This window comes from Schistocerca serialis, chromosome 1 (genome assembly GCF_023864345.2).
Source record: "Schistocerca serialis cubense isolate TAMUIC-IGC-003099 chromosome 1, iqSchSeri2.2, whole genome shotgun sequence".
In the NCBI taxonomy this organism is placed as follows: Eukaryota; Metazoa; Arthropoda; class Insecta; order Orthoptera; family Acrididae; genus Schistocerca; species Schistocerca serialis.
The window spans coordinates 228,986,086-228,998,630 of record NC_064638.1 but is presented as its reverse complement, the minus strand read 5'-3'; the positions used below and the strand labels follow the sequence as shown (position 1 = coordinate 228,998,630).

Sequence of the window (12,545 nt, the reverse complement as noted above, 5' to 3'; positions counted from 1 at the left end):
GTTAGAGAGCTGTTATGAGGTAAACAAGTACATCTTCACAAGCTGCCATGGTTTTGAACAAGGAATCTGCTTTCTTCCTGGTGGATAGCAGTGAGTAAAGTGAGGTGTTTGTTGAAAAAGACTGTTACTGTTTGGGGTGCAAATATATTGTCGCAATTTCAATTACTGCAATGAAACAAATGTATTACTTCCAAGTTTAGTGATATGGATACTTATATGTTATTTGCTTTGCAGTTTCCTGTGAATTCATGCTGTAAAAAATTAACAGGTACTTTATTACTTCTTTTTTAACATAATTTTTTTTGTGCGTGAAGATTTTATGAAGCATATACCAACACCACAACTTTGTAATATTCATATGTAAGTGTGTGAGGTGGGACTAAAGGAAACTTTTGTGGACACTTTGAAGATGTTATTATATAGGAATAAAAAAATAAATAAATTATAAAATCTTGGTTTTATTGTTGAACAAATTATGAAGAACAGTCTATTTAGAGCAATACAACAAGTAAACATTAAATCACCACACCACAATTCTAGTACAATCTGAGACATGTTCTGCAGCATTTGCCCACAAATTTTCAGGCTATACAACATGTGTATCATCTCTAAAGCAAATGATTTATGACATTAGTTTCATGCTATGTTACATCACCAGTTTACTACATCCAGAACACAAATTAAAAATACTGCATCTCTGTCATAAAATATGGCACATGAAAGCTGAATTTAGTAGTGTGTAAGAAAAATATTTTGAACTGTAGTTCACTGAAACCATAAACAACAATATCTGTTACACGCATTACAGATTGGTAACTGTCTGCAGACAACATTATTTAAAAATACAGTACTACAATATTTCTGGAAAAAATAATATTGTGACACTAAATTTAAAAAAAGAAACAGTACATACTTGGCTGCTTTTACTTTATTGCAAAGTCAGACTGAATTCTCTCACAGAAAAACAACAGGTAAAATAACTCTTAATATCACTAACGGTAGTGGAAGATTAAATGCAAGCATATTCAACAAAGATGACTTTACACCAAACCATTCACAATCTATATGAACAGCTGCTTAATATCAAACTCCAAGTTTTGTCAACAGAGAGAGAGAGAGAGAGAGAGAGAGAGAGAGAGAGAGAGAGAGAGAGAGAGAGAGAACAAAGTGAAATGGCACAGAGATCACATAACAGATAATTATACAACACATTGTGGTAACAGAGACTGAAAAAAAGTATTCCAATACTCTCTGAAATGGATAGTACATGAGATTTTTCGACAACTCAGTCTAGTTCCTTCCAGCAACAGGAATGATATGCAAACTTCATTGTGGAAATTTTAAAATAAATGCTTGCCGTTTATGTGATGATAACCCAGCAAGTTGACTATGAAAGCAACTACATCATATTGTTTACTTTACTTTACACACTGAAAAGTTAACCTTCCCTCAACAAAGTAATCTCATGCTTACTGACCTTATTTGTTTCCTGCTTTGTGTTACCATACAGACAAATTTTACAGACACACACACACACACACACACACACACACACACACACACACACACACACACACAAAAGCTGTACAAAAAGAAAAAGCACAGAAATGTTATACCCGACATTATCTAGATAATATTTCTAATTATTTATGTCACAGTCTTTCAATACATGTAGATCTTTGTTTGTTAGAGACAATGCATCAGTCGTGGGTAATGTATTAATGCTGTTAAACGGAACAAAACAGCACCATTTCCTTCACTAGACGACAAAGAACAAAACTGAAAATCTACACTTGCATACGAAGATAACAAATTTATAAAAAGCTGAGGAAATGCATTATTACAAAAAGGAACATTAACTTGTAGGACACTTCTACCGTCAATCAGACTGAAAAATTTAAATACTTTTAATATAACAAGCTGATTTATATAAATTCTTAAATGTACGTCTGAACTTTCATGCTGCCTGCTGATATGGTATAAAGTGTTCTTAAAGCATTCCAGTAACCCTGGAAGCAGTTGTCTTATCACGGCCACAAAGCTGGTCTCTCAAAAAAACCACACACACACACACACACACACACACACACACACACACACAGAGAGAAAAGTACAATTAACATGTTGGTAAAAAGTAAGAATGGAGATATCGTATAAAACACAGTAATGTGTCAAAATGTTACTCCTTTACTAAAGTTATAAATGCTACTTCTTATGTAACTATCACAGGTATTGAGATAAGTGGGCCCTCATGTATTTCAAGCATTTCCCCAAATGACATTCAACAATATGCTGAATTTCTGACTGTTTTTGGATGTCAATGCAATTTCACATATTTCTCTGAAATGAAACAAAACTTAATAGAACAGACTTCTACAGTAAGCACTTACCACATACCTCCTCCTCCCCCAAGCTGTGAGTAATAGCTTATATATCAATAGGCAAAAATTACACCAGTCTCTCAACACTATTAAAAAAATTCTGCATGACATGTTTCAGTTGCATTTCTTTGTCATATCAGTTCATCCTTTGGTTTATCTCATTTTACAAAATAGGTGATGTGAGCAAATTGAGTACAGCACGAGTACCAGGGTGTACCATCATTGTTAAGTCACATATCTGTTATATGTGCAGCAGCACTGTTATCAAGAATCCAGTAAAGCTTCCCATCTGTTGGCTTCACTCTAGCAGCTGGCAGAGGCTCTTCGTCTTTCAGGACACGCTACAAAATAAAGATTATATTTTGAATCCAGAAGATTAAAAACAAGTAATTTACTTCAGTGATTTCTCAACAGTAAGCTTAATGAATCAATACTCCTTTCAGAGTATCAGAATTAGATTTATTCACACAACTCCATTGTGATACACATTTACTGCATACTATAACTAACAAAATTTTATTACTTGGGTCCTGAAGATATATTGATTGTATGAAGACTTTTTAATGTTGTTTAAAATTATTCGTGATTGATGGTGGTGATAGTGGTGGTGGTAGTAATAATAATAATAATAATAATAATGATAATAATAATAATAATAATAATAATAATCTGATGTCACTCAACGGCCTAGTTCAACTGGGTGCCACTCTGCCAAGTTGGTTGTTCCTAGCCTACCCCAGTAAGCCTAATGAAAGGGAACCCATAGTTCAATGTGGAACATGAATCATGTGTCATGTCTGCTGAATCTTTACCTCACTGAGAAGTGAAGGCTACATTAAATTAATAAATTGTTAAATACCACCAACTAAAATGTCTAAACTTCTTTCATATAAGAGTAAAAAATGCTTTTCATTACCCCATGTTCTTTAGCTTCAATATACTGCATGATAGTGGGAAACTATCAATTTTGGAACTAGAGGATCAGTAAAATCTGGCAGCTAGTTTAAAGAATAGATTAGTCTGCCTGGGAATATTCTTAGAAGACACCTCTCTGACTTGATACTTTACAGTACTGCAAGTCTTGTTGATAACCTCACGAAGTATACTTTTGTGCCCTTAAAGTGGTCTCCCAGCCCCCTACCACGGCTGAAATACAGACTGATTTATTTATTTCTTACTAGAGACCAAAAAAAGGTTCAAATGGCTCTGAGAACTATGGGACTTAACTTCTGAGGTCAGCAGTCCCCTAGAACTACTTAAACCTAACTAACCTAAGGACATCACACACACACACACCCATGCCCGAGGCAGGATTCGAACCTGTGACCGTAGCGGTCGCGCGGATCCAGACTGTAGCACCTAGAATCGCTCGGCCACCCTGGCCGGCTTACTAGAGACCAGATTCCATGCATTTGCATGCTGCATATGCTTTTGCAAAAAATGGCTCCTTCTCACAGGTTATTGAATATTTTAACTAAAAACTAGTGACGATAATTATTTTCGCTCTATGTCACAATATTTTACAAATTTAAATGGGTGGTCTCTAACTTGATCTAGTTTTGATGTCTCACAGATTGACCGCGACACAGAACAGCGTGCAATCGCAAACCGAGAAGCAACTGCCTAGTGAAATCATCACAGAAAAGGAACAGGAACAGGCAGAGTCAATTCTCCTGCACCAGTGCTTGATGTACAATATTTTAATGTTATCACTTTTCTTCCACAGCTTCTCATGTAATATCCCCCAAGAGTCCTTTTAATGATCCATTACAGATTGAACTGGGTAGTAACAAATGTAGCAGCACATATTCCTTTCATATTCTGTATTTATCAAACTTGACAAGGATTCCAACACTTCAGCTGTAGTCAAGAGTATGTTACAAAACTACCTTTAATGTCACCTTCTCTGGAGTGGCACATTCTATTGATAAATCTGAGCACTGCAGTTGTTCTCCCTACAGCTGATCCAATATGTTGATCCTACTTTCCATCACTTCATGAAGTTGTCACTTAAAGTCATGAAAAAAAAATTCACTAGCTTTCAAGAACAGGAGCAGCAGGTTTCTATGCTGCCTCAATCGTCTTGACTGTTCTATGTATGCATTTTATCCAGCATTTATTCACACACTAGGTCACTGCCACTCGTTACACCAAGAAAGCAGTTTGTTCGTGTTTTCTTCCCAGTTCCATTCTTGACTGCACCTGTCAGTTTTTTTGTGTGTAAGAGCTTCTGTCAAACTACTAAGGAATTTATGTGGGCTCCTACATATTTTTTTGACTTGTTCAACCCAGGTTATAGCTTTTGGTCATTGTGTGCATGTAAAAATTTCCTGGAAAAGACTGGGGACATGTCCTGGGAGACTGTGGACATGTCCATAAAATGTTAATAGTATTTTTTTGGATGTCTGCCATGAAGTTAAATAATTATCTGTTGTTTTCCAAGACTTTAATGTGTGACCATCTTCTGTTCTGTCTTGAGCTTAGAATCTTCCCCATAATTTTACATTCCTCTCTGAAGGTGTTCTCCATGCTGCCTTTATGTACCAGGTCATCCTGTAGACCCTCTTGATATTTCTAGCTATATTCTCTTTGCTATTGAGGGAGTAGGGTGCTACCAGCTCAGATTGTGGCACCCATTCGAGCAAGTGATGCCTGTTGCCTGGGCTCCTAAATTATTCTTGGGTCATTCCGGTGACTGGCAGGGAAGGCTGAGAAGACCAGCCTTGCACATGGAGTTTCAACAAAGCTCACGATCTGTATCATTGTTCCCAGTATTGATTGTCAACATTTGGTTCTGAGTTGAGTGGAAGGGCTGAACCAGAGAATCCGAAGGTTCTGTGTCAAGCTAGGCTCAGACTTCCTTGACTTGTGCCATGGGCTTGAGAACTGTAGGGTCTCCCAAATGCGTCTGCTGTACACTACACATCAGAGGCTGTTACCCAGATAGCTAACTGAGTCTGGAATGCACACAAGATTTTTAAGATTAGGGGGCACTACATCCAATCCAGATAATGGTAGCTGAAGGAAACCCAGAATTACCAGTGTGAGAGTGTTAAAATCCTATCAGTAAACTGCCGAAGCATTTGTAACTAAGTACCAGTATTTGAAGAGCTCTTGAAAAGCAGTAAAGCTCACATAATACTATGTACAGAAAGCTGGTTTGAACCTGAAATTGATAGCAGTGAGATTCTTGGGGAAAATTTAAGTGTATGCGGGAAAGGTAAGCAAATGGAGGTGGTGTATTTATCGCAGCAAACGAGAAACTCATACTTCTTTGACAACAGTGCCACGGGCGACTTGTACTTTGAAATGTTGGAAATGATAACTTCTAGTCTTACCGTTGTGTTTGGAAATGAAGATTATTACTTTCAATAGGATGGGGCACCACCTCACTTTCACCTGGATGTGAGGGCTTTTATCAATCTTATACTCCCTGCCAGATGGGTAAGACAAAGAGGGAGTGTGGAGTATCCTGCTCGATTTCTAGATTCAACTCCTCTAGACCACTGTCTGTGAGGTACTCTCAAGAACACAGTTTATGCTGCGAGACCACACACACTGGATTATCTTAGAGAGCAAATGGAGCAAGCCTGTGATGCTATTCCGTTGGGAACAATAAAGTTGGCACGTCGCTCAGTCTTAAGTTGTCATCAACGCTGCATTGCGATGGATGGACACCAGTTTGAACATTTACCACCTTAAGTCAGACCATGAGGCACCTAACAACACTAAAATTGTATTTCTGACCCCTTTCATTAAAGAGATGTTCAGTTTCAAAGACCATATACATTATTTTGGGACACCCTGTATTACAACAAAAGTAATTGTTGATTGGTTTTACAGTAATTTTTAATTTTTATGAAAAATGATTTTCATTCCAATAATTTAAGCTGCATAAACCTGAAGTAAAAAGACTATATAGCACAATTGTTTCATATAAATAAGAGTCTGTTTTAAAAGAAATTTCACTTTTTTTTTACCTTCAAATTTTAGCAGTCAAACTAATTACCTTGCTTGACCACACATTTGACCTCCTCTGAGTAGAATTTCACTGGAAATATTTTCTGCCATAGAGATAACTTCGTTAAGGGGCTCCGGAAAGGCTCAAAATCATGAAAAGTTCAATTTTTACTTTTTTGCGTTTTCTGAATCTGCAGACTATTACCTTTTAATAGATGTATAATTTATTCAATTCCGAAGACTACAACTATTTTTAAATTTTTTTTTAAATGTGTTCGACATGGGCGTGACCCACTGTGGCGCTATTAAACTGCTGTCAAATGGTGTTATTATTAATGTCCGTGTTCATCAGGTACATTTTAGTGATGTGAGATAAAGTATGTGTTGTGGCTAACCTGTGATGGTTCAATATATATCGCTGGTGTGATTGTCGATTGTTTCATGTTTATTTCTCTGTCGTTATCTCGAAAATATTCGTAATTAATTCTGTTTCTTGAGTCTCTGTTTTGTTGAAGTATAATAATGAGTAAAAGTAAAGTTATTAGAAATCCTCTGAAGGCTTTTAAGAAAAGGAGAAATGTTGGAAAGCCAAGGTATGTGTTATTACTGTAAACAATAAAGACGATAACCAAGTGAGTGAACCTAACCTCTCAAGTACACCTGCCCATAGCAGTCAAAGTAGGAAAGAAAATACTTCACAGAAGAAGCTTGGTTCAATGAGTGAAAACTATGAATGTTTTATGGGCGAATCGGATGTGAATGAAATATTTGATATGTCGGTTCTCAAAGGAATTTTTTCAAACTGTGTAAGACGTATTCATTGTAGTGAAGTTGGTCTGGAACTCTCCATAATAAAGCACGTAGGACTTGCTAGTGAAATACAACTGAAATGTGAGAAGTGTTCATACATGACCACCTTTTGGAACAGTGTTGCAGTAACTGCAACTGAAGAAAATGGTAGCAAAATCTACGAACACAACAACGAGCGATGCTTGGTTTAGACAAGTAACGCCTTCGGGCTGCAGACAGGGCTGTAAAGAGTCTAGAAATACAAGCAAGAGTAAACAGGAGGAGGAACAAGAGGAAGCTGGAGGAGGAGTTTGCAGAGGATGAAGATAATCCATCCTATGGACCTGGAATGCACTAAAAAGTTAATCCAATCTTTGTCGCTCGATTCCCAAAACTTTTATTTTCTCATACTAATTACATGTTTTCTAAGGATCTTCCAAACATATTTGTTTCAAACCTTCAGTAAATGTTACACAGTACCTTCTGCATAATTTAACACAGTCTTTTTCCAAAAAACTGTATATTTTTGAATACATAAATAAAAAATTGCAAAAAAATGTTGTAAATTTTCATTACAATTGAAAAAAAATCATCTTTAATAACTGAACTAAAATTTTGTAAAATCCCTGTGTTAAGTTGTAGCCCATATTCCAATAAATAATCTGTAAAAAGTTCAACTTCCTACCTCAAATACTTTGTGAGGAAAGATGTAATTTATAAGCGTTATTTTAACATTGCAAGTATAGGGCGTTCCGGAGCCCCTTAAATGAAATGTTTTTCGTAAAGCTTGAAAAAGCGAAAAAAATCACATTAAAGGGTGGGGGAGGGAGAAGCTCCCCAATAGGGGAGGGAACTTTTCTGTTTTTACTTCTACATCGCTTAGAGTGTTTTCCCAAAGTTTCAAAACTTTATCAATTCCTGCCCCATTTTTCTTAATTTGCCTGGGTTATAGGCGAAATGTTGATTCATCACTGAAGACAACACAATTCAGACAAATCTTCATTGTCATACAGCAACATTTTGTTTGCAAAAAGTTGGCACATAAAATGTAGTTTGCAGGCTTTACAGCTCGTAACAACTGCAAATGATAAGGACTTAGTGCAAGCATTTTAAAGTCTCTAACGGAACTGCTAATTCACGAATAGCCTTCTAAGCTGATTTCTTGGGGCTATGTGTGAAAGACTCACTTGTTCAAAATGTTCTTCAGTCACTCTTGGTCATTCCATACTCTTCCATTTGCATCAAGTATACAAACAAAACTGTTTGAGTTGATCTTTCATTTGGTGTATTATTTATAATTTGAATGTAATAAGCGCTACAAAGCATTAAAACCCGTATATTCATTTTGAAAAAAATCTGTATATATATCCAAGCTATGGGCAGAAATGTGTGTGTAGTGTTGACATAGAAAACCAGATATTTCATGTGTAACAATGCAGTAAGTTTTATTTCCAAGCAGTATCATGGAATTAATGTCAATCTGGTACTAACTGCTCATGAATGTGTAGCAATCTCCAGTACACTCTTCTGGCTATGAAGGGCCTGCATTTATAAGGCTAAGATTGATTGTGGGCAATGTCTTGCAAAATGTGTTAGCATAACAAGTTTAATATAGTGTACCTAAGCAAACACAAGGAAAGTGAAAAGAATAGCCAACAAATGTTCTTAGTGATCAATCAGCAAGAGGCTGACAACTTCTAGGACATACTTAAGATATGGGAAATCCAGATAGGTTCTTGAGGGTATAGGATGATGAGTGGGGCTGCTGAGGTGACAGCTGAGGGGCCAAGCTAACCACCAGGATACTGCCAGGAAAAAAGCTGTCAAGATGAAAACAAGTACTCTTTGCAGAAATACATCTATAGGCCTGTCATCAGTTTGCTGGTTACACAAAAATATTTTTTTTGAGAGCCTGCCCTATGAAGCAAAGTACATACTTATTACTTGTGGTTAACAAACTTTTGTAGACATTCCATTGAAAATTCTTTGTAGTTTGTTATCTCGACCAAACAACTACTTCTAAGAAATACAACTCTAAATAGCATCCACTACAGTGGACAGCTGTTAATGGTCACTTCTTTGGTGTTTTCAGCCAGTTCTGAGGCTGCAAATGCACAGAATTCATTGCAAGGGGCACTCCCTTTGGTCTTGTGCCCTGCGTGTGTTTGCAACCTGATGACAGACTGAAATAGTCCATTAAAAACTGTCTACTGCAGTGAACTTCATGCACCACAAGAGTAAAGGCAGATAGAAATTTTTCTGTGGCTCGACCACAATCCTGTCTCATAGCTTCCGTTTCCAGTAATGCAGCTTACTACTTGACCACCGAGCCCAACACAGACTTTAAGAAACTAGTATATGGACGTAATGTACTGGGGTAAACTTGGTAAGTCTGCGTGCAACAACAATACCACTCAGCAATTAGGTGAGAACTACCAAACTTTGAAATCCTACGAGTTATAGTGACATGACAGAAGATTTACAAATTCCTACAGTTAATTTCTTGATAGTGGAAATAAACTCTTAGAGCAGGTCTCTAATAATTATTAATAATTAGTTATTTATAACAATATTTCTAACATGTTTCAACTACTGCCACATCAGATCTGAATTTGTAACTCCTGAAACTTGGGTGAAGGTTGTATTTAAACATAAAGCAATGTAGACAGTATTTTTGCAAATTTTTAAACTTAATTTCTTACTGAACTCGCCCTTAAAACCACTGGTTCCTGTGCTCTGTAGATGGCTAACAGACACACCTGTCGAACTATCATCATTTATCAGTACTTATGAGTACTGATAACGAGGGTATTTCATTACATCAACTAACTTTTTATAATCTGTTTTGGGCACAAATTAGAATACTGAATCTATTACCAATTTGGGCATGGGTGTCCAAAGTCTGCACATCCTTGCCCTGCACATTACATTAACCTTGGTTGTTTCTTAAACAATGGAAAATCCAGGATGGAAATGAAAGTTGCTACTCACCCATATAGCGGAGATGCTGAGACACACACACACACACACACACACACACACAGACACAGACACACACACACACAGACACACAGACACACATGTGAGGCCTTAAAGGCCAAAAGCTTAAAATTTGGGAGTCTTTTTGTTGTGCCCATATGTGACTCAGCATCTCTGCTATATGGTGAGTAGCAACTTTTCTTTTCATAATACTGTTGGTAGTTTCTTAGTTGCATGAGATATCACCCAATTTCTACTAACAATGTACCATTAGGTTAGCCACCTCCTGTGGGTTATATGCAAATGTCAGTTTAATGCTAGAGAAACAGAATGAAAACTTTTGACATTGCAACTGAAGCACGCTCAGTTTGGCAAATATATATTATTTGTATACCAGTGGTCCTCCCAACTTTCTTCCTCTGCCCATACACCCCCCCCCCCCCCCCCCCCCGACTATTTTATTTATGAAAATATTAATTTTTTATATTTTCTTTGCCTTATTCTCTGTTTTGCCAAATTCAATTTAGAAGGATTTTACATAACAAAAACGAAAACTACATGGATTATGATGATGAAAATATGGACTAAATGGTTTATCACATTTTTATTTATTCAAATATCTACAATTCAGTAAACTAAGATCACGAGAGCATTAAAAATTTAAATTACAAAGTCCAGTGTGCTAGATGAGCTTGCTTTTGAAAACAAAGTTTCTTAAGATGTTGTGTAATAGCAGAAACAGCCACTCAAAGTTCTTTGCTTACATTTAGCTTCAAATGTAAGTTTGGCTTCATGGCTGCTACAGCTGAAAAGCTAGTCCTGCACAGGTATGTTGTGGCAAAAGGAATCACGATCTTCACTGTATTCTGGCTCAGTTTTGGGAATTCGTTGCTAATATATATCCAATGCTCCAACAAAAACACTTCATTATATTTACTCTTCAGTGAAGTGTAACAAGTACGATCAGTAACTTGTTCTTGCTCCTTTATATTTAGACAGGATGGTCCAGGAGTCTGCAGCTCGTGGTCTAGCGGCTAGTCTTGCTGCCTCTGGCTCATGGGGGGGGGGGGGGGGGGGGGGGTGTTTGATTCCCAGCCGGGTTGGGGATTTTCTCTGCCCAGGGACTGGGTGTTTGTGTTGTCATCATTTCACCACCACCACCACCATTCGCAACAGTGGCTAGACTGGACTGTGTCAAAATTGGGACTTTGTACAGGTGCCAATGACCGTGCAGTAGAGTGCCCAACAAACCAAAATCATCATCATCACTATCCAGGAGCTTTTTTTAATGGAGTGATAATCCAATAAAATTTAACAAAATCATCACTGAAATACTTTTCGAAGTGAACTTTTACTGCTGGAAGATGATGATGAAGGTGAGTTTCTATCTTCATTTGATTACCTGTGTCCTCTAACAGTGACTAAGGCAGAGAACAAATTTAGCATGCCACTTTCCATTGGGCTTTGTCATAGCTCTAATTTATTTATGGATGCCCCCAACTTTAAATTCAAAGATAATAAAGTTGTCCGATTACCTTGAAGTGAGGTGTTAAGAATATTTAGTTTTGCAAAGATGTCAGTAAGTCAAGCGAAGTAATAATAATCCATCTCCTCACACAGTACTTTAAAAAACATTGAATTTATAGATTTTGTCTTAATAAGATTAACTGAATGAGTGGGATAAGTTATTTACTGGCCCAATGCACCTATTTCACGATATCCCGTTTTGGTAAAAGAAACTACTGACCATGTCAAATTCATCAATGAAACTAACATAAGAACTAAATGAGCACCTTTGTGAATGTCAGTAGCTTAGTCCACTTCAAGAGTAAGTTTGTTTATTGATCACCTACTCAAATAAATAATCAGAAATTTCTGAAATTCATCTATGCACTGTGTCACTAGACATATGAATATTTTTCAACTGTTGAGCAAATGAGTCACCAAATTTTGTTGATACTATATAAATTGCTGCCAGTAACATTAGAGTCTCCGTACCTGTGTGTGGTTTCCCACAATTTGTATTCCCATGCAGAATCTGGTAAAAGGCTAAAAGGGCTTTAGAAGTCACATTCGTCATCTTGGTGAAGTTCTTCTGTGTACACAATAAAACATTTAGTTTCCCCACAAAAATTTCTTTCGGTCTGGTTCCACTAATTCAGGATGTTTTGTTTAAAGATGTCTCTGTAACTTGTTAGGCTTAATTGTATCAACAGCTAAGACTGTTAAACAAATTACACACTGTGGTCATTTTTCACCACTGGCTGGAGTTTTCAGGAAGCCGAGAAACAAACAGTTCACATCATACCTACTAATTTTAGCTTCTGTAGTATCTCCCTCCCCTCTGCCAGTTGATGGACTATAGGAATCTTCATGTCTGTCACTAACCAGGAAACAATTTGTACTGCAGTGAATTCTTCCTTGTAACAGCTGAAA

At 36.9% G+C, this 12,545-nt stretch overlaps 1 protein-coding gene across 1 annotated transcript in view; it reads right to left on the bottom strand.

The window, feature by feature from the left end:
* Window positions 1–438: 438 nt before the first annotated feature.
* Window positions 439–12,545, bottom strand: part of LOC126466435 (6-phosphogluconolactonase-like) — a 19,725-nt gene continuing 7,618 nt past the window's right edge. The window contains exon 4 of the mRNA XM_050096385.1: window positions 439–2,722. Coding sequence (XP_049952342.1) covers window positions 2,612–2,722 — 111 coding nt within the window. The 3' untranslated portion in view covers window positions 439–2,611. The remainder of the gene's footprint in view (window positions 2,723–12,545) is intronic.